Raw genomic sequence first — 23,375 nt, forward strand, 5'->3', positions numbered from 1 at the left:
AGTTTACAAAAGAAACACTTGAATAAAATTTTGTTTGACATTTTTGTACTGATTTCCTGATGTTCTCTTGTCTGTGATTTTATATCTTATGGATTCTGTAAAGCAGGTATGCATGTTATACGCAGGAAATGGAAGACGTTTTTAAAGTGTGACTGCACTTTCAGTGCAGATACACTTAATGGGTTAAAATGCTTGTACCCATTTTTAAGTCTTGCGCATATCTGCCCTGTCTCTGCTTTTTGACCACCCAGCCTCACCTTCAATCTGTTGGGTCCAGCTCCTCTAACGCATACATGCTACAATCTCCATTTATTCCTATGTAGAGTTCCTACCTTTTCTTTGTCACGTGCCAAGCAAGAGGAATTCTACTTGATATGTGAATACAGTATACATTTTTATATTTTTATAACAGTATTTTTATACTGTTTTAATTTTTAGTTGGACATTTCCCCTGAATATTGCAAAATGTAATCCTAGTTTTACATTTATGTTTTTTTTTTTTTTTGGCTTTCTTTATTGTAGTAAATTTTAATATTGTTGCTTCAGAAATTACTTTCAATATAAAATGTTTATAATGTATCTTTCAGACCTCCAAGCCACACAATCATTGTGAATGGAAAAGAATGCATCAATTTTGCATCCTTTAATTTTCTTGGTCTCTTAGATAATGAGAGAGTTAAGGTAGGTGAGCTTGTTTATGGATCTCTTATAAATCTCTCCTTACATGCCAAGTGTTCACATATACAGTCAGGTCCATAAATATTGGGACATCGACACAATTCTAATATTTTTGGCTCTCTGTACAGTCCCTGACAAAAGTCTTATTCGCTTCTCTATTTTGTATAAACTCCTACTATTAACCTGACTTTTAATTAATAAATTGGTGCTAGAAATAGCTCATATGAAAAGCTAAAGCCCTCCCAAATGATGTTTAATGCACTGAAATAAATTAGTTTCACTGAAAAAAGATTTATCATTTAATCAAGACAGACAGGTCAAATTTTGGCAAGACAAAAGTTTTGTCGCCCTTTACAGAAAATGAACAACTTTACTGAAAATCCAAAAATATGTCAGCAAATTAAGTAGTGGTGCTGTGAGATCCAAATTTTAATATCTTGTATGACTTCCATGAGCTTGAAGGACAGCATCCATGCGGTTTGGCAAGGATTCATACAATTTATTGATGAAGTCATCAGGAATAGCAAAGAAAACAGTCTTGCATGCCTCCCAGAGTTCATCAATATTCTTTGGTTTCGTCTTCAATGCTTCATCTTTCATCCTACACCACATATGCTCAATGACGTTCATATCTGGTGACTGGGCTGGCCAATCCTGGAGCATCTTGATCTTCTTTGCCTTAAGGAACTTTGATGTGGAGTATGCGATGGAGCACCATCCTGCTGCAAAATTTGGCCTTTTTTATGGTTGGGAATATAAGAGGTAGCTAAGATTTCTTGGTATTTTAGACTATTGATGTTGCCTTCCACCCTGCAGATCCCTCGCACACCCCCATACTGGATGTAACCCCAGACCATGATTTCCTCCACCAAACTTCACTGTTTTCTGGGTAAATCTCAGCACCATGTGGGTTCCAATAGGTCTCCTGCAATATTTGCGGCGATTGTGGTGTAATTCAACAGAAGATTCATCTGAAAAATCCACCTTCTGCCACTTTTCCAGAGTCCATCCTTTTAGCAGGCTGTGGCCCTTGGCAAATGCCACACGGTTTTTCAATTGTCTTTTGTTTAGTGCTGGCTTATGGGCACTGATTCGACCCATGGAGGCCATTTCAAGACAGAATCCGACAAACTGTTCTGGTTGACACAGGAACTTCAGGTGACCAGGTCTCTTGGAGCTCTGCTGCAGTGGAAAATGGGCTGGCCTTGGATTTTCGAGCCAACAAACGGTTCTCTCGAGCAGTTGTCTTGCGGGGTCGGCCTGACCTGGCCTTGTCCAAAACGTCTCCAGTCTCTTCAAATCTTTTTTTTATCCTCTGAACTTGACGCTGAGACACATTGAAGGTGTCTGCCACATCAGCAGTGGATCTGGTCTTCAGCCTCTTGATAATCAACACTTTAGTCTCCGGGTGAATCTTAGGCATGTTTGCAGAGGTCTAGTTGCAGTTGAGAAGGTCTAGTGTACTGGTGTTCTTTTTATACACACCTGAGACCTAATTGATCCATTATTAGTCACAGGTGAGGCTCATATAATAAGGCGACAACACTTATGTCTTGACAAAAATTGACTCAATGGGCTTTACCAAGCTGTGAATATTAGAATACTTTTTGTCCGTTTCGTTTTGCACTGAAACATTATTACAAAAGCTGTTGGGATTAAAATGACCCATTTCTTGTAACAAAATCTTGATTAGAAATATATTTTAGCGGCACTTCAGGTCAATTTGTACACAAGCGTCAAGACTTTTGTCAGGGACTGTACACCCAAATCAGGTGAACGGTGTAGGAATTACAACAGTTTGTATATGTGCCTCCCACATTTTAAGAGACCAAAAGTAATGGGACAATTGGCTGCTCAGCTGTTCCATGGCCAGGTGTGTGTTATTTCCTCATTATCCCATTTACAAGGGGCAGATAAAAGGTCCAAAGTTCATTTCAAGTGTGCTATTTGCATTTGGAATCTGTTGCTGTCAACTCTCAATATGAGATCCAAAGAGCTGTCACTATCAGTGAAGCAAGCCATCATTAGGCTGAAAAAACAAAAACAAACCCATCAGAGGTAGCAAAAACATTAGGTGTGGCCAAATCAACTGTTTGGAACATCCTTAAAAGAAAGAACGCACCGGTGAGCTCAGCAACACCAAAAGACCCGGAAGATCTAGAAAAACAACTGTGGTGGATGACCAAAGAATTCTTTCCCTAGTGAAGAAAACTCCCTTCACAACAGTTTGCCAGATCAAGAACACTCTCCAGGAGGTAGGTGTATGTGTGTCAAAGTAAACAATCAAGAGAAGACTTCACCAAAGTGAATACAGAGGGTTCACCACAAGATGTAAACCATTGGTGAGCCTCAAAAACGGGAAGGCCAGATTAGAGTTTGCCAAACAACATCTAAAAAAGCCTTCACAGTTCTGGAACAACCTCCTATGAGCAGATGAAACCAAGATCAACTTGTACCAGAGTGATGGGAAGAGAAGAGTATGGAGAAGGAAAGGAACTGCTCATGAGCCAAAGCATACCACCTCATTAGTGAAGCATTGTGGTGGTAGTGTCATGGCGTGGGCATGTATGGCTGCCAATGGAACTGGTTCTCTTGTATTTATTGAGGATGTGACTGCTGACAAAAGCAGCAGGATGAATTCTGAAGTGTTTTGGGCAATATTATCTGCTCATATTCAGCAAAATGCTTCAGAATTTCAGAATTGGACAGCGCTTCACAGTGCAGATGGACAATGACCTGAGGCATACTGCGAAAGCAACCAAAGAGTTTTTGGGGTTTTTTTTTGTGTAAGTATTTTATTGGTTTTCAAGAGTATAACAAAATATACCATTACACGAGGCAAAGCAAACACAATTAAAATAAAAATGATTTACAACAAAATAGTTCCACACAACTAGGATCTGTAAACTGGAAAGATGGCCTACGAGGAGTCTCATTACTTTCTGGGAATTTAGGTAAAAGTGACTTATCTGCAGGACACTATAGCACTTGAGCAAAGCCCAAAAAAATAGGACTGGGTAAGGGAAAAAAGGGAGGGGGTGGGGGGGAAAGAAGAAAAAGAGAAGAAGAGAAAGGGAAAGGGAGAGGGAGCCATCTGCCAGTCAGACCCTAAGTAGAAATGTTATGATTAATGTGAGCTTGAGAAGTTGCCCACTCCTATGTATTTGGCCCAAGGTTCCCGAGTTTTCCTGAACTGGGCTGAGGTGTCCAATATGGAGCTCACCATCTTCTTTTGGGCCATTATCCAAGATATTTTGTGTTTTAGCTGCTGCAATGGAGACCTTAGGAAGCTTCCAGGCTTTAGCTAAGGTGAGTTTAGCGCCTAGCAATATAAAAAAATATTAGTTTTTGAGAGAATTTCGGAACCTTGGGAATTAGTTGGTTAAGAAGGGCTATCAAGGGAGATTTAGGAATGGTCAAAGCCGTGACTTTAGATATGATTTGGAAAATTTTGTTCCAGAAGCCTCTGATTTTGGGGCAATCCCACCATATGTGCATCATGGTACCCCTCATATGGCACCCTCGGAAACATAAAGGGGAAACCGAAGGAAACATGGAGGAGAGCCGGGAGGGGGTCATGTACCATCTGGTGATGACCTTCAGGCTGACTTCTATTAGTGAAATATTGAGGATACCCTTGAAGGATCTAAAGAAGGCTTTGTGCCAGGAGTCCAGATCCCAAGATTCCTGCGTGTCCTTCTCCCATTCCAGCATAAACGGTGCTTTCCGACCATTCGTGGCAAGTGACGAATAGATTATGGAGATCCCTCCCCTCTGCTCCAGGTGTTGTCCACACAATTGTTCATAAGGGGTGAATTGGGGTGGCTCAGGTTTGTATTCCAAATTGAGTGTAGAAAATGTGATAGTTGCTGAAATCTAAACCTCTCTGAATTGGGGAGGTCTAGGTTCTTAATGCAGTGGGTAAGGGAAATAGGTCCAGCTGAGGTAAAGTAGTGCCCGAACCGGTACATCCCCCTTATCCAGCCACCACTGAAATGCTCTGATGTCAAGTCCTGGACGAAATTCCGGATTACGGAAGATATGCGCTAAGGGTTTGCTTTGTGAGACCAAAGAAGGGGAATTCCTGAAAGTATCCCATATCGCCAAGGCGTGACAATGATGGTGATAAGATGGGAGGCCTAGTCTTAGGGGGACACCAGAGAAGAAAATCCAAGGTGAAGGATGGGACTGCCTGCCTCTCCATATCTACCCAGTCTGGTCTGGCCGTTTTGGAATATACCGTGGATAACTGAGCAAGTCTAGCTGCTTGGTAATACCAGAAAAAAATTAGGGAGACCTAATCCCCCCCCTTATTCCTCAGTCTATATACGGATTGTCGTGCTAGGCGATGACCAGATTTACCCCATATAAATTTAACCACTTTGCTTTGGAATGACGAGAGATGATCCTTTCTTATACCAATTTGGAGTGAGCGAAACATGTATAAAAGTCTCGGGAGTAGGGTCATTTTGATGGAATTTATCCTGCCCAGCCAGGAGAGTTGGTGTGGTGAGCATTGTTTAAGTTCTAATTCTAATTTTTTGTAGAAGGGGGGGATAATTGGCTTGATATAGTTGTTCAAATTTAGGTGTAAGATTTACTTCATGAGAAGCGGATTGATTCCTTCAGCTGGGTCACCAGAGATGGTCGGAGAGATACGTTGAGTGCTTGTGACTTAGTGTAGTTAACATGTAATCCTGAGATCTTAGCAAAATCATCTAGGAGTTTACATAAAACAGGTAGGGATGTGGCTGGGGAGGTGATGTAAAGAATGAGGTCATCGGCAAATAGGCCGCATTTGTGAGTTTTGGGTCCACATCTGACCCCCGCTATGTCTGGATTTTTACGGATAGCAATTGCTAACGATTCGATTGCTATCGCAAAAATAAGTGGCGATAGTGGGCACCCCTGGCGAGTCCCTCTCACTATTTTGATGGGGTCAGAATACTGTCCTTGCAATTTGATCCTAGCCTCGGGGTTAGAATAGAGTGATTTAAGTAGCTCAGAGAATCGGGGACCGAAGCCCCACGTTTCCAGAATGGAAAACCTGGTAGGACCAAGATACAGAGTCTCAAGCCTTTTGGAGATCTAACAACAATAGCATACCTGCTTGATCATGACTGCCATCCCACCCAGATTGCAAGATAGAAACCACATCTACTGTTCTTCTGATTTGATCAGGGCCTTGCCTTCTGGGAATGAACCCTACTTGGTCTTTATTAATATAAGATCCAATGAAGGATGCAAGGTGATCTGCCATAATTTTAGTCATTATTTTTAGATCGTTATTGATCAAGGATATGGGTCTATAGTTAGTAACCTTGCCTGGGTCCTTGTCTGGTTTTGGGATGACGGTTATGAATGCAGCATTCATCAGCGAGTTCGGGGGTTCCCCTTTTGGTTTTGGAGTTAATAAATTTTGGCTAAATAGGGTGCTATAGTATTCGCAAAAGCTTTATAATATGGTATAGAAAACCCATCTGGACCTGGGGCAGAATTTTTCTTTAAGGGGTTTTTTTTTATCACTTCTAAGACTTTCTCTGTAGTGACTGGAGCTTCGAGTCTATCTCTATGGTCCTCCGATAGGGTGGGTATTGGTAAATTTTCTAGAAATTTGGTCAGGTCAGGAGGTCTATTTGCCTCATGTTCACTATATAGGTCAGCATAGAACCTATGAAAGGCTTCCATGATTTTGAGGGTATTCGCCCTGGGTGGTTGACCAGCTATTTTAATTCTGGGGAAGGTGTGAGAGTGGATGCGTGGTGTGAGTTTAAAGGCCAAGAGAGACCCAGGTTTTCCTTCTGGTGGTAGTATTTTGCCCCTTGCCATAGAATACTTTTTTTCTGCCTTAATTGTTAGAGCTAAATTAAGTTTGAGGCGGGCTGTGTCCAGACGGGACATGGGAATACGACGTGGGTCTCTCTTGTGCTCCAGACATAGTGTTTGAAAGTTCTTTTCCCGATTGTCAATGTCGACCTTTTTGAGCTCTTTTTTTTAATTTGGTAAGCTATTTGAATTATTTTCCCTCTGATGGTCGCCTTATGTGCCGCCCATAAGGTTTCCACCGAAACGTCAGCAGTAACGTTCTGAAGAAAATATTCAGAAATGGCCTTTTCCATTTCTATTTTCCTAATAGGGTCTGAGAGGATCGTTTCATTCAATCTCCAGTAAGGAGATTTGGTTTGGGGGGCTCGGTTATTTATCGCTACACTCAACAAGGAATGATCAGACCAAACCGTGTCTGTGATCCGTGCTCTTTGGGCTAACGGGATTAAGCTATTTGAGACCAACAGATGGTCTAATCTGGCGTAAGATTGATGTGCATGAGAGAAATGTGTGTAATCCTTTTTGGTGGGGTTTAGCTCTCTCCAAATGTCTTTGAGGCCCTGCAAGTATATCAATTTAGCTAACTTGGAGCTACTCCTGGTTGGGCAAATGGTTTGGGCGTAGGGAGGTTTGGATCTGTCCAGGCCCTGATCAAAGGCTACATTTGAATCCCCGCCGAAGATTATGGAGCCTTCTAAAAGGGGACCTAGCGTCTTGAACACGTTACTGAAAAATCTAAGTTGTCCTGAGTTAGGTGCATAATAGGATACCAAGGAGTAGAGGCAACCATCTATTGTGTCTTTTACTAGGACAAACCTCCCCCCTGGGTCCCGCTGTTCCAGCTATAATGAGAATCTGCAGCTCTTTGAAATGAGGACAGCCACCCCTCTAGTTTTATCTTCTGCATTAGCCAGATAAAACGGGGTACTGGGCGTGCCGGAAAGTGGGTTTGTACCAGATCGGGAAGTGGGTTTTCTGAAGGAATAGGACATCTATTTTGCGTGATTTCATATAGTCCAGAACCTTCCTACGTTTAGAGGGTGAATTTAGACCTTGGGTATTATGAGTTGCTACTCTTAACAGAGTAGATGGTGATGCAGAGTCAGCCATGGAGCAGAGGGGGCAGGAGCACCACCAATCCACTGTCACTTACCTGTACAAAACAGCTATGGGGATCTGAAGACTGTGCAGGTGTAGAGATCTGTCGCTGTCTGTGTGAAGAAGGGTTGTCGACTGGCAGATGGCTGACTGCAAAAAAAGGAATTGTTAGAGTGGAGAGAAGAAAAGGGGAAGGAGGAGAGAGGGAAGAAGGATGGTTTTAGCCCGTAAGGGGCTTGAGTGAGCAGCGAGTGAAATGGATCTCACTGCTCAACAGTATAGGAGATACGTCCAATCCCTGCTGACAGGGTCAACATCTAACCCAGGAAGGAGGCATGACCTAATCCGTGGGGTAGGGGGAGGCGCGGCATAACAGCCCCAACCTTGGCTGTTTTTTGAAAAAAGACTGCAAAACAAAAATTATTATCCTGATTTGGGGGATCAGGAGACTCCGGGAGCCCACCCCCCGTCAGTCCGCTCCCCCCTCCCGAGGAAAAAATCAGGAAGGGGGCTCGGACCCCCCAGGGACCCACCCCGGGTAGACAGGGCCAGAACCGTGCACATAGTACATCAACCAGTAAATGTGAGAGAGCCATAGAGCCCTGACAGTAGCCTCTGTAAACTTATACCTGGATCTGGAAGGGAGAAAATTGAAAAGCAAGAGACTAACAATGAAAATTGACCAGTCCCAAGTAAGTGTTACATTGCTGCTATTACCGTGCTAATAGGTCCTGGTAGAGAGGCCTACATAGGATTTAAAGGGCAAATTGCCAACAAAATGATGAATATAACGATCAAAAAAAGTTCTTGAAAAATGTGAAAATGTAAAAGAAAGAGGGAAAAAAAAAGGGGTTGTCTACCCCAGCGTCTCCTGGAACTCAGTTTGGAGACTAAGGAGGAAGTCCATTTAGAGTGTTACCAAAAAAACTTGACTCGCGGTGTCATGGAGGTCTGGTTTCTTTAGATCTTTTGTATTTAGGTTTGTCCCAAACATTCGGCAGAGGGCTCGCTGGAGAGGGGCGTTTGGTGAAACCTGCAGAATAATTAGTGAGATCCATCACTGCTTCTTGTGAGATGAGGCGAAGATCTAGTAGGATACTTTCCCTTCTTGTAAGCTACGGAAGGAATGCATCTTGCCCTTATAGTAGAGCTTTAGTATCAGGGTTGGTGAAATGTCAGCTAACACTTGAATGGCATGCCCTCTGCACGCGAGGGGGTGTTGATATCTGCACTTTTTCATCACCTCCTTCATTCACCGAGAAGTAGTGGAGTTTAACCACAATATCCCTGGGTGTGCCGTCTTTCCGAGGGGGTCCTAAAGTTCTGTGGGCTCGATCGATCTCCAACTTTTGCGATGGAATGTCAGGGATTATCTGTCTGAGAAAATCTTGTACTACAGATGAGGTATCCGTGATCAATTCTGGGAGCCCCCTGATTCTGAAGTTCACCCTTCTAGATCTATTTTCAAGATCATCGATACGAGAGTGCAGTGTCCAGTTGATCTTGTAGCACCTGGATGTGGTCAGAGTTCTGTCTGGTTTTAGAAATTGTTTGGTCGAGTTTTTATTTTCAATAACTTCCATCCTTGAGCCAAGGATTTGGAAATCCTCCCTGATATCTCCCGTAATTTTGGCTGCAGTCTGAGCTAAGCCTCTGTCCAATAGGGCTGACAGTTGGGGAAAAAAGATCAGGTGCTGAGTAGTGTGTGGGGAGTCATGTCTGTCAGAGCAAGCCCGTTTGCAGTGAGGCGATGCAGGCCTCATGGGAGAGTGCAGGAGTTCCTCCATTGATTGTTCAATAGGAGATTCTGTGGATGCAGGGGGGGAGTAAGCCATGGGCATGAGGTTACTCACGGGGGTCCCAGCAGGGTGGATGCGGGTTACTGCAGCATAGGATAGCCTATCTCCAGGGATCTCCTCAGCGTTCTGTGTGTGAGGTTTGCATGCCGCCTGCCTTCTTGGATTCGGCCCGCTCCACCAAGGCTCTAAACTGCGGCTCCAGGTCTCTCCTAAACCTTCCCACGGACATGGGCCTGTGCCCCAGCAATTCCGCCAGCGGATGGGGTGGGTATTACGGCCCCGGATCCCCAGCTATGTGCGCCGGGTGGTTAAGGCAGCGCAGAGCTCCTGGCTTAAGAGGCCATCTTGGAGCGGTCCACGCATGCGCCTTCACCTAAGAGTTTTTTAAGGAAAGAAGTGGAATGTTATGCAATCGCCAAGTCAATCACCTGACCTAAATCCGATTGAGCATGCATTTCACTTGCTGAAGACAAAACTGAAGGGAAAATGCCCCAATAACAAGCAGGAACTGAAGACAGTTACAGTAGAGGCCTGGCAGAGCATCACCAGGGATAAAACTGTGCGTCTGGTGATGTCTATGCGTTCCAGACTTCCGGCTGTAATTGACTGCAAAGGATTTGCAACCAAGTATTAAAGTGAAAGTTTGATGGATGATTGTTAATCTGTCCCATTACTTTTGGTCCCTTAAAAGTGGGAGGCACATATACAAACTGTTGTAATTCCTACACCGTTCACCTGATTTGGATGTAAATACCCTCAAATTAAAGCTGAAAGTCTGCAGTTAAAGCACATCTTGTTAGTTTAATTTGCTTTTTTATTGTGGTGGTGTATAGAAAAGATTAGAATTGTGTCAATGTCCCAATATTTTTGGACCTGACTGTACAGCATGCATGGTCTCTATGTTCTGATGTTCTGTGTGTGTGTGTATAATTTATTATACCTTTTTATAGACCAAAGTTTCAGTGTGATGAGTAGCACGTTCTTGATGAACTCTTTTTAATTTCCTTAGCCAAAAGGATTTATAGACAGTCTGGTATTATAGTAACCAACAAAGAAAGCAGTTTTTTTTTTTTTTTTTTTTTAACTTAATTGACAAATCTGATCATCTGTATCTGTGTCCAAATTTGAATATTCCTTATAGAAGAATAGGAGACATTGGCTTTAGTAGAAATTAATTTAAACAGGGTAATTCCATTTTATTATACCTGTGGTTAAAGCGGAACTTTTGCCCATAACAACTTGATAAAAAATAATGTTCTTTAGCAAGAAACCTACATTCCACAATAATAATAATTATGCTACCAAAAGTAGTGTGTGCTGTAAATTGCCTCCAGCATTGCTCCTGTTACTTCTTGCTGATGGCTGCCATTTTGCTGAAGCCAAGAGCCCCTGAACCGCAGTAGATCATGAAGAGGAATTAAACCCATCGATTTAACAGATTCAAAAAAAAGAAAAAGGTTACATTCCTGGAATGCCAGGATTGCTGTCACATTTTGCTTGTGTCCTCAACCACACTGTCAAACCATTAAAATGGCTGGTGTCATAACTGATTACATGTGCAGCACCATGGCAGTTGCAGATCAAACAGAAGCAGCTTCCTTGGCTCTAAAGGATAGGTGGAGGTTAATTCCGCTTTAAGGCTGTCAGTAGATTGGCCTCTAAATTTGGCAGTGCCTAAAAATCGAGAGCAACTGAGCATGTGCAGAGTTTTTAAACAGTATAGACACTTCTTTTTAAATTTTTACATAGCTACAGTGAGGGAAAAAAGGATTTGCTCCCCCGCTGATTTTGTACGTTAAAATTCAAAAATTAATAATGCGCCAACCGCAAAGCAAAGCAGCCAACACCACAATCAGACAAATTGTACAAAAATAAAATTAAAAACAAGTGTGGCGCTAAAAGAAAGTGTCCTTTATTGGGCAAAGCCAAACAGAATGGTATCTGGAGGGCAAAATGCACAATAAAGATTATTAATGAAAAAAAGTCCTACAAGGACTAAGAATTAGTTCCAGAAACAATACAACATGGATGGCTGAATCCATAAATTATGTACCGTGAAAGGTATAACTAATATGTGCTATAAAGAAACGGGTAGTATGAAAAGAACCTCAAAATCCAAACAAAAGGAAAAAGTCTTCATAAAACACTGTGAAAAGTAAATATGATGTGCAACACTAACATATTGTACATGAAAAAACGGTATGTGTATGTGTGGGGGATTGTGCACAACACAAATAAATATAAGTTGGTATAAAGAAAACCAAATATGCTATTACAATAAAAAGTCCATCCAAATTGGAAAAATAAAGTGATGACACTAAGTCCAAATCATGTATTGGAAACAACGATCAGCAACCACTGAATCAACTGAGACAGGACCAATGGATCCAAAGATGGCATCCACAAGTTGCGATCTTGAACATCTGTGTAAATGATGTAGGCAAAAATACCCTTACCGGATAGGATGGACTCCCAGTCAGCGACTTGAGAGTCAAACAGGCTTGTGTAAAAATATGGAGGGTAGTTCCTGGTCCCCGACAGCTGGAGGTATTAGAAGAGTGGCGATGTTCACCGACCTGATCACTCCGATCTCACAGACCCGTCACTCCATAGGTTGCAATGGTAGGTACCTATTGGGACTCCGGCTCCATAGGAAGGATGTCACTCCTCAGAGATGATGGGAAAAGAAAAGAGGCTTCCCCATAGTATAAATCAGCTAAAAAACCAGCTTTATTAAAATAAAATAATAAAAGCACTCAGGCCCTTATATAGCAAAATAATGAAAGTAGCGCTAAAATACAAATGGTGGCAAGACAGGCATCAAAAACCCTACGCGTTTCGTCCGATAGGACCCCAGTAGAAGTCCTATCGGACGAAACGCGTAGGGTTTTTGATGCCTGTCTTGCCACCATTTGTATTTTAGCGCTACTTTCATTATTTTGCTATATAAGGGCCTGAGTGCTTTTATTATTTTATTTTAATAAAGCTGGTTTTTTAGCTGATTTATACTATGGGGAAGCCTCTTTTCTTTTCCCATCATCTCTGAGGAGTGACATCCTTCCTATGGAGCCGGAGTCCCAATAGGTACCTACCATTGCAACCTATGGAGTGACGGGTCTGTGAGATCGGAGTGATCAGGTCGGTGAACATCGCCACTCTTCTAATACCTCCAGCTGTCGGGGACCAGGAACTACCCTCCATATTTTTACACAAGCCTGTTTGACTCTCAAGTCGCTGACTGGGAGTCCATCCTATCCGGTAAGGGTATTTTTGCCTACATCATTTACACAGATGTTCAAGATCGCAACTTGTGGATGCCATCTTTGGATCCATTGGTCCTGTCTCAGTTGATTCAGTGGTTGCTGATCGTTGTTTCCAATACATGATTTGGACTTAGTGTCATCACTTTATTTTTCCAATTTGGATGGACTTTTTATTGTAATAGCATATTTGGTTTTCTTTATACCAACTTATATTTATTTGTGTTGTGCACAATCCCCCACACATACACATACCGTTTTTTCATGTACAATATGTTAGTGTTGCACATCATATTTACTTTTCACAGTGTTTTATGAAGACTTTTTCCTTTTGTTTGGATTTTGAGGTTCTTTTCATACTACCCGTTTCTTTATAGCACATATTAGTTATACCTTTCACGGTACATAATTTATGGATTCAGCCATCCATGTTGTATTGTTTCTGGAACTAATTCTTAGTCCTTGTAGGACTTTTTTTCATTAATAATCTTTATTGTGCATTTTGCCCTCCAGATACCATTCTGTTTGGCTTTGCCCAATAAAGGACACTTTCTTTTAGCGCCACACTTGTTTTTAATTTGATTTTGTACGTTAGCCCAGTGACAAAGAAATCCTCAGTCTATAATTTTAATGGTAGGTTTATTTTAACAGTGATGGACAAAACAACAAAAATATCCAGAAAAACACATTTAAAAAAAGTTCTAAATGGATTTGCATTTTAATGAGTAAAAAAAGTATTTGATTCCTTCACAAAACATGATTTAGTACTTGGTGGCAAAATACTTTTTGGCAATCACAGAGGTCAGACATTTTATTTTAGTTAGCCACCAGATTTGCACACCTCTCAGGAGGAATTTTGTCCCACTCCTCTTTGCAGATCCTCTCCAAGTCCTTAAGATTTCGAGGCTGATGTTTGGTAACTCCAGGACCTTAAAGCGGAGTTCCACACAAAAATGGAACTTCCGCTTTTCGGAACCCTCCCCCCCTCCGGTGTCACATTTGGCACCTTTCAGGGGGGAGGGGGGTGCAGATACCTGTCTAAGACAGGTATTTGCACCCACTTCCGGCATAGACTCCCATGGGAGTCTATGCCTCTTCCCGTCCCCACCGCGCTGTCTGCTGGGAACACACAGCTCCCAGGAGAGAGCGGGGACCACTTGGGACGCGCAGCGCGTCTCGCGCATGCGCAGTAGGGAACCGGGAAGTGAAGCCGCAACGCTTCACTTCCTGATTCCCTCACCTAGGATGGCGGCGGCAGCTGCCGAGAACCGAGCGGGTTCTCGGCGTCCCCTGCCGACATCACTGGACCCTGGGACAGGTAAGTGGCCATGTATTAAAAGTCAGCAGCTGCAATATTTGTAGCTGCTGGCTTTTAATATTTTTTTTTTTTTTTGGCGGTGTGGGTTAACCCCCGCTTTAATGTGCTTCTTCCTGAGCCACTCCTTTGTTGCCTTGGCTGTGTGTTTTTGGGTCATTGTCATGCTGGAATACCCATCCATGACCCATTTTCAATGCCCTGGCTGAGGGAAGGAGGTACTCTCCCAAGATTTGATGGTACACAGCAAGTTGTCCTGTCCCCATAGCAGAAAAACACTCCCAAAACATAATGTTTTCACCTCCCATGTTTGTCGGTGAGGATTGTGTTCTTGGGGTCATGGGCAGCATTCCTCCTCCTCAAAACACGGCGAGTTGAGTTGATGCCAAAGAGCTCGATTTTGGTCTCATCTGACCACAACACTTTCACCCAGTTCTCCTCTGAATCATTCAGATGTTCATTAGCAAACTTCAGATGGGTCTGTACATGTGTTTTCTTGAGCAAGGGGACCTTGCAGGAGCTGCAGGATTTCAGTCCTTCATGGCGTAGTGCGTTACCAATTGTTTCCTTGGTGACTATGGTCCCAGCTGCCTTGAGATCATAGACAAAATTCTCCTGTGTAGTTCTGGGCTGATTCCTCAACATTCTCATGATCATTGAAACTCCACGAGGTGAGATCTTGCATGAACCCCCAGACCGAGGGAGATTGACAGTTATTTTGTTTTGTTTGTCTTGCATTTGCGAATAATCGCACCAACTGTTGTCACCCTCTCACCAAGCTGCTTGGAGGTGGTCTTGTAGCCCATTCCAGCCTTGTGTAGGTCTACAATCTTGTCCCTGACATCCTTGAACAGCTCTTTGGAATTGGCCATGTTGGAGAGATTGGAATCTGATTTGCTTCTGTGGACAGGTGTCTTCTATACAGGTAACAAGCTGAGATTAGGAACACTCCCTTTTAGAGCCCATTCACACAGGGGCAACAAGACTTCCAGCGCGACTTTGGGAGGCAACTTGGACACGACTTGAGTATGAATCACAGCACGACTTGGGGCAACTTACAACACAACTTGAAGTCGCCTCCAGGACAGGGAACTTTACAAGTGGCCAATCAGAGCTTATTAGCTGTGTGTGAGAAGGAGGGGGCTGGCTGTTTAGTGGAGGAAATTACTTTCTGTTTCCTTTCTGCTTCCTGTAAAGTTGCCTCAGTATGAACAGTGATCAGACTTGGAGGCAACTTCCATTGAAATCAATGGGTACAAGTTGCCTTCAAGTCGGATTGAAGTAGTACAGGAACCTTTTCTGAAGTCGGAGCGACTGCAGTAGTGTGCATTAAGAGGGATCCATTCACTTACATTGATTTTTTTCATGTAGCGCGACTTGAGGCGACTAGGGGCGACTTGGGGCGACTTGAAGTCGGATCCAAAGTTGCCCCTGTGTGAATGGGCTCTCAAGAGAGTGTTTCCTAATCTCAGCTCGTTACCTGTATAGAAGAAACCTGGGAGCCAGAAATCTTGCTGATAGGGGATCAAAAACATTTCAATCATTAAAATGCAAATCAGTTTAACTTTTTTGAAATTTAGTTTTTCTGGATATTTTTGTTATTGTTCTGTCTCTCACTGTTAAAATAAACCTACCATTTAAAATTTATAAAGTGATCATTTCTTTGTCAGTGTGCAAACTTACAAAATCAGCAGGGAATCAAATACTTTTTTCCCCTCACTGTATACCTGCAAAAGGGGCCAGCCTGAACTGATCTAGCAGGATTACATTTTCTGACTAAAGTTCAACTTTAAGCCCTGATTCACACTGACAGCAGGAATGAAATTGTGCAAGTTAAGCTGAACTCGCACAGTTTCATTCCCGCATGTTAGTCCTGACTTCGGGAGCGATTTCAAAGGCATCTGTGCGGATTTCTGCACAGATGTCAATGGAAATTGCACCCCGAAATTGCCAAAAGTAGTACAGAAACTCCTTTTGGGAATTGGTGCGATGCCGCATTTTTCTCCTAGAAAAGTTAGTAATAACATCAGTAACCTTTTATGGGCATGTGAATGAGGCCTTAGATAACCTTGTTTTATTGTTTTGAAATGAGTTGACAATTTTTTTTTATTTCTCCTTTTAGGCTGCAGCATTGGCATCACTAAGGAAATATGGTGTTGGGACATGTGGGCCAAGAGGTTTTTATGGAACATTTGGTGGGTAGTTTTTTTTTTATTTATATTTTTTTTCCATCTTTTTATTTATAGTTTCAGATAGATCACTGAGTATGTGGGACCCACAATGTGCTATACTGGGATGTGATTGAAATAGTGCCCTTTCTTTGAAGTTCCATTATCTTTACTTCATTAAGAAGTCACTTTGGCAATGTGAAGCTATCCACATACAGCTTGAATTTTGGCCAATTATTGCTGAATTGGTTGAAAATTGAGCTGTGGGAGGCCCCAAACTTCTCATCTCCCCCCCCCCCCCCCTTTTTTTTTTTTTGTTTTTTTGTTTGTTAAATATACTATTGAAAGCCCTTTGTTTCATCTGTGCAAAAAAAACATGGGTTGCCAATAATGGGGTAAAAGGGTGACTTAACAGGGGAGAGGTCAGATGTTGTGAAGTTATGAGTGCATACCTTGAAGTGGAACTTTACCCATTACAACTTGATAAAAAAAAATCTCTTTAGCAAGGAACATACATTCCACAATAATAATTGAGCTACCAAAACTAGTGTGTGCTGTAAATTGCCTCCATCATTGCTCCCGATTCTTGTTGTTGGAAACTGTCATTTTGCTGAAGCCCAGTAAATCTTTAGGCTGTCTGGAGATCGGCCTCTACATGTTTGGCACAGTGCTGAAAAATTGAGCAGGTACAGAGCAGGGTGAGACAGAGTATTGCTGGATTTTAAACGGTATAGGTTTAGGTACTTGTTTTTATGTTTTACATAGCTATACCTGCAAAAGGGGCCAGCCCTAGCAGGAATTATTTTCTGATAGCGCTGATAGTGCGAGGGGGGAAAAAAAACGATCACCGGCTTCTGACAGAGGCACATCAGTCCCGAACAGGGAGAGGCACTGATGCTATGCAGTGCCACCTACAGATGCATATCAGTGATTGGACACGGTTGATCACGTGGTAAAGAGCCTCTGTCAGAGGCTTTTTACCAAGATCGGTGTAGCGGTGTGTCAGACTGACACGCTGCACCACCGATCGCCGTGCTGCGGCAGGCAGTTATCCTGAAAGACATCATATAACGTTGAGTCAGGATAACTGAACCACCGCCCGGCCATCGTTTAGATATAGGCTTGGCGGGAAGTGGTTAAGTACCGCAGTTTGTCGCTATTCCAGGAGTGTGCGCAATTTTAAAGCAAAAAAAGGGGGGGTGGGGCTTTGTGATATGCAGGGGGGCTGTGTAATGTAAAGGGGTCCAGAGGCACGGGGGCTGTGTAATGTAAAGAGGTCCAGATTATTATCTTAATTTATTAGCAGGTGAATGAGGCCCTCCATGCATTCACATACATTGAATCCAGCCCTTAAGTGGAAAAAGGTTGCTGACCCCTGCCTTAAGTAATGGCAAAGTTATTGCTGAATAAACAGGTCCATAACAGAAATGTAAAAATTGCACTAGTCCATAGGGGGTGAACAGGTGTGGGAGACGAAGAGGTTAATCATAAATGTAATATATTGCAGCTTGCAAAGCCTTAGGTATAGTGGCTGCATTTGTTGGTGTGTGTGTGTGTGTGTGTGTGTGTGTGTTTGTTTTTTGTATTTTTTTTGTTTTTTTTTTTTAGGGGAGGTTTTTAATAGTGTTTATTAGTAGGGCCAACTGTAGGGTGGGCCTTTAAGACACGTGGGGACATCCAAGAAATAACATGGGACCCTAACCAAAGGGATGTTGGATGCAGCTTGTTCTAGCATAGGCCATGTTTGAGGTGGGTATGTCTACACCAATCAAGAAGTCTCCCCAGTTGTGTAGCCTAATGATATTTAATAATAGCTGGTAGACCTAAGCCCTCATGTATTTTTGTAAATTTAGGAGGCAACGGTTTAGTCCAAGTGACCGGTTGACCCACACCAATTTATTAAATAGGGTATTCATTTGTTTGAAGTAGGAGGCAGGGATACGAATCTGCAAGGCCTGTAGAAGATTTGGGAAAAATTTGCCATCTTGATATCACAATGGCTAAACCAAGAAGACATCTCAGACTGCCACTTTGAAAGCAGGGCTCTAACTATAGAAAGAAGAAGGAAGAGTTTCATATTAAAAGTAATCTTTCAAGTTTTGGAGGGATTAGTGTATCCAGGTACTTGAGGGTGGAAAAAATATTTTGAAATTAGAGGTTTTGTTGAAGTTGGCATAGCTAACCCCATGGCTTCGGACTTTGAGAAGTTTAATTTTTAAATGAGAGAGGTCTCCATTGAAATCCAACTCCCGTAGGAGATTGGAAAGAGAGACGATAGGGTTTGTGAGGGAAAATAATAAATCTGTGTAGGGCGCCAACATCCTGTACTACTTTTCCCAACCCCGAGGGCCAAGATATTTTGGATTATTTTTAATCCTGCCTAAAAATTGTTCTAGAATGAGAGGATATCTGACATTCCTGTCTTGTCCCAATGTTCTATTGTGAAGGGTTCTGAAAAGGCATATTCTATCTTGGCCTACGTAGAGGGGACAGAGTATGTGCAGGTGTTTCCCCGCTATACTTTTATCAACTATGCTGTAGAGAAAAACTTATGGGAAAAACAGTAAGTCACTCACTTGGACATAGAATTTGATTTCTGGGGCAATATTGTACATACAGGGGTTAATTTACTAATGGCAAATGGGCTGTTTACTTTACAAGGGAATTTGCCCCAGAGCTTGGTGAATAAGGTGAAGTTCTGCCGACCAACCAGCATTTAATCACGTGCAGGCAAAAAATGTTTTTGTTTGTTTTTTTATTTATTTAATTTTTTTAATGTATTTTTTTGGACATGATTAAGTATTCTTTGCAAAGTGAAATTTCACTTAATTTATTAAGCTTGGGTAAATTTCCTTTTCAATTGAAACAACCTATTTACGCATTGCTAATTGCCAGTGGTTTCATGGAAGAAGATGTGTGTTTTTTGTTTTAATCATATTTTTCTGCAGATTGTATGGTAAAAGTAAATTTACAAATACCAATTCTTATAGCAGTTACTGTATATGCAGTATTATCTATCATGTTATAATTAATGGAATTGAAGGTTCTCCCTAGGCAGTTATATCATGTACATTTTAATGTCTGTCATCTTGGATATTCAAGCTTTATATAATGGTGCAAAACTCAGTAAACCTTAGCAACCAATCAACTTTCATTTTGGGGAGATATTGCTAATGACTACACAAGTTCCAGGAATTCTGTTGCTTTGTGAATGTGTAATGTTAAATATATCCATTAGAGGGCAGCCTTGAACAACTTTTGCAACCATCGAGCCACGTGTTGTAGATCTTTTTGTTGCTTCTTTTTCGCATTCTTTTACAAAAGTCACTTTTGTCCTTTGGTCTAGCTAGGTAGAAACGTTACACCACATTGTTCTGCCTATCCAGTCAAATACTACTTGACCTTGTAGAGTGTTATGCAAAAGAATGTTTGTACACGTAGGACTAAGTATTCAGTTCCAAAGCAAGGAGCTGTTGTTGCTTATGTGGCCAGTGATAGTTTATGCTATTTTAGACTTCATCATCTAATAATTTCACAGTATTTTAGTTTTATTGTATGGTTAAATGAGATAATTAATATTTTGGCAACTGATAAGAATGTGCTAATAAACTACTGGGTCGACATATAGAGGTACCTGATGGTTATCTGTGAGATTGATTATTGTAAGGGTACTTCTGTTGTCACCCACGCCATCTGGAAGTTGGCTAGGTTGCCGAATCCATAGGTAGTTTAGATCAACATACTATATTTAGGAGTGTGTAGCAAAATATTAGGGGCCTATTCCCATTTATGTGTTGGTAACACAAGCATAATGTAAATGTGCCTTGCTTGCGTTAAAGCCCAAATATGCTCATTTATCTGCAGTGTTGATATGCAGGTTGGGCTGTTGTAGACCTAGTTCTGCTGTTTACAAAGACCAGGTCCTCTTTTCCCTCACGCCCTGTCCATGAGTCTGTGTATGTAGACTACCGTGTCTTGCAGCACTTTCTTTTGAGGCTGTTCTGGTATTCTACTGAGTGATGTATTAAAGCAGTTGCAGACTGTTTAGTTACGGTGCATATTCTAGGTTTGGGGGGGTCCCCCGGGTGTGCAGAAGTTATAGGGGCAAAACAAATTCAGATGCCACATGGAGTCATACTATATCACCTCTTTTAATAAGAATTTTATTTTAAATGCATATGTTCACATTGGTGATGCAAGAAATGACAAGACGGTAGGGGTAGGCATGTGGTTGAAAATATTGTGGCGTTGATGTTGATATGGTGTTTGTATTTGTCCACTGTCTGTCTGTAAATCTGTAGTCTTGTAATGTTACCTGTACAAAAACGTGAGTTAACAGCATTCAGTCCTTTAAGAGCCCTTTCACACTGGGGTGATTTGCAGGCGCTATTGCGCTAATAATATCGCCTGCAAACCGACCCGAAAGTGCCGCTGCTTGCATTCCAGTGTGAAAGCCCCGAGGGCTTTCACACTGGAGCGATGCGCTGGCAGGACGGTAAAAAAAGTCCTGCCAGCAGCATCTTCGGAGCGGTGTGTATACCGCTCCTGCCCATTGAAATCAATGGGACGGCGTGGCTATACCGCCGGCAAAGCGCCTCTACAGAGGTGCTTTGCAGTGGTATTTAACCCTTTCTCGGCCGCTAGCGGGGGGTAAAACCGCCCCGCTAGCGGCCGCATACCGACGGTAAAACACCGCTAATAATAGCGGCGTTTTACCGCCGACGCCGCCCCCCGCCCCAGTGTGAAAGGGCTCTTAGAGTTAAGCTACTACAACACATCTGTCTTTCTCCTTCCAAACTGCATATTAAACTAGAGTTCTATAACCCTTATCCTGCTATCAGTTGAAACTGATACAGCTGTTTGCTGTCCAAGGCGGGCAAGCTTGTTTTTTCCAGTCTTTTAGCTATTGATGCATTTCTTCTATATCAGTGGCACACAAGGCTTGTCAAGTAATTTGGTAATGTGATGTGTAGCAATAGTAGAACATTGTACCTTGTTGGTCATCAAATGATGCAGAAAGTGTAGACTTTAATACCCTTTATTGGCTGACTTAATGCCCCCTTCATATAACGGCTTAGTTTAGTAAATAGAATAAAATGGCTAAATGCCCTCATCTTAAACATAGAGTACAGCACACTGGTAGATTATTCACACCATGGGCTATAGGTGTGTACCTTCAGGTGATTGGACACTGCCAACTTTCGAGGAACCCCCACAACCTTTTGGGCACCTCCCTTATAATCCTACCCTATTTTGTGAGTCCTTTGTTTTATGCTATTTTCTGAAGGTGATGGCCTTCTCTCCTTCACTGAGAAAATGACCCTTTTAATAAAAACTATTTTATTATTTTCTTTATTAAAACTTTGAATTCTTCAGTCAATCCCTCACTTCTAATGCCAGCATAGAAGCAGTGTGTCTGGATCAGTGCAACCTCAGTAAAACCTTGGCAGCCAGACCCCATTCTGTGGGGATGACCTGTAATAGTGCTTCGGGCACTGGATCCAGCACGGGCACTCACTTGGCACAGGTCCAGGGCCGTGGTCTGTCACTATTGAATCTAGTCTCCAAAGACCCTTTTGGGGGGCATGCCCAGTGTAACGGGCAAAGCCTGGACTTCGGCCTAGCTTCATGGACAGTTAGGACAGGGTCACCTGTATCTCTAAGAGCACTTTCACACTGGTGCGGGCGTCGGCGGTAAAGCGCTGCTTTTTTTAGTGGCGCTTTGCCTAACAGCTGAAAGGGTTAAAAGTGCCTGCAAAGCACCACTGCTCATTGATTTCAATGGACAAGGGCTCTCTAGGAGCGGTGTATACACCGCTCCTACAGCGCCTCAAAGATGCTGCTTGCAGGACTTTTTTGGGCATCCTGCCAGCCTACCGCTCCAGTGTGAAAGCACTCTGGCTTTTACACTAGAGCGAGGAGAGGCGCTTTACAGGCGCTATAGCGCCTGTAAAGCGCTTCAGTCTGGAAGTGGCCTAACTGTTACTGTATTCACCTCGCAGTGTAAACTTTTCAAACTTGGTGCTAAAACTCAACCACTCTCAGGTGGATGACCAGGTGTTACATCGGTTGCACACTTAACTGCCACTTCTGCCTAGGCCCTAGAGCCTTTATAAGGAACTTGGGTGCTTCCTCCCACCCTTTCGTCATGAGTATTCATTATAGGACAGTCTACTGCGGGGTTACTGCATAATCCTTCTGGACACCATTACCCCATACTCATACTCTGCACCCTATTTTGTGAGTACCCCACAGAAAAATACCTTCATTTTTAGCTATGGCAGATATCAGGTGAAAGAAAACCAATGGAAAATTGCAGGAGAACATTCGCTCTACTGATGACCCGAACAACGCTCAAACTCAGAATTCACTGCATCACATCACACTTCCTTTGACAAATGATGGCGTTAATACAGCCATCTTCGTCCAGGGCTCAAAAACGCCATGCCTTTTCTCTTCTACTCCTGTTTGAGTCAGATCCTGATATGCTGGTCTTAGAGGAAGGGAATTAAAAGGCTATTGAGGCAGCATTTGAGTACACTGTAGAAGATTTTTTCTTTCTTTTTGCAGAAGATTAAGGACTAGTTAACACCACAATCCATTTGTTCAATGTGTGTTTTCAAATGTGTGTTTCCATGCTTCCCCCTTTTTTTTTTTCTTTTTTTTTTTTTTTCCCCTTCTGAAAAGGTTTTTGTGCATTCCAAAGAGTTTTACATGCGTTCTATTCTGGTACACCTGAAAGCATCTGGTGCAAACAAGCCCAGAATTGCCCTATTTTTCTATACATTTTTAGGTAGGGAAAGTATTAAAGGTGTGAGTGGAGCTTTGACTAGGTTTTCCATTTAGGCTATTCAATTGGTAAACGTTTTGATTGAATTCAATCAAGAAGAAACTGAATGTTTGTTTTAAAATATTAAAGTGTTTGTAAAGCCACTTTGTTTACTTAATAGAATTGTTTGTTCCACTAAGTAATGTGCCCTAGTTTATGTGCTTTTATAAAAAAAAAAATATGTAGCTGTATACCTAATTTCAGAGTGCCACCTGGTGCTCTTGTTACTGCCCGCCGCTGTCTTCCCCGATCTGAGAACTACAGCGGGAGGGGCTGGGAATCCCCTGCTGATGTCAGCTAGGAGGAGAGGCCACGTGTGAGCCGAGGGGCGCTATGAAATAAGGTATACAGCTACATATTTTTTATTAATCGCATACACTAGGGCACATAACTTAAAGGGGA

General features: G+C 42.4%; 1 protein-coding gene across 1 annotated transcript in view; it reads left to right on the forward strand.

The window, feature by feature from the left end:
- The window catches only part of SPTLC1 (serine palmitoyltransferase long chain base subunit 1), a 186,507-nt gene that overhangs the window by 15,518 nt on the left and 147,614 nt on the right, over positions 1-23,375 (forward strand). Inside the window, exons 4-5 of the mRNA XM_073632847.1 lie at positions 588-681; positions 16,099-16,171. Of these exons, the coding sequence (XP_073488948.1) occupies positions 588-681; positions 16,099-16,171 (167 nt within the window). The remainder of the gene's footprint in view (positions 1-587; positions 682-16,098; positions 16,172-23,375) is intronic.

Source organism: Aquarana catesbeiana, linkage group LG01 (assembly GCF_042186555.1).
Source record: "Aquarana catesbeiana isolate 2022-GZ linkage group LG01, ASM4218655v1, whole genome shotgun sequence".
Taxonomy (NCBI): domain Eukaryota; kingdom Metazoa; phylum Chordata; class Amphibia; order Anura; family Ranidae; genus Aquarana; species Aquarana catesbeiana.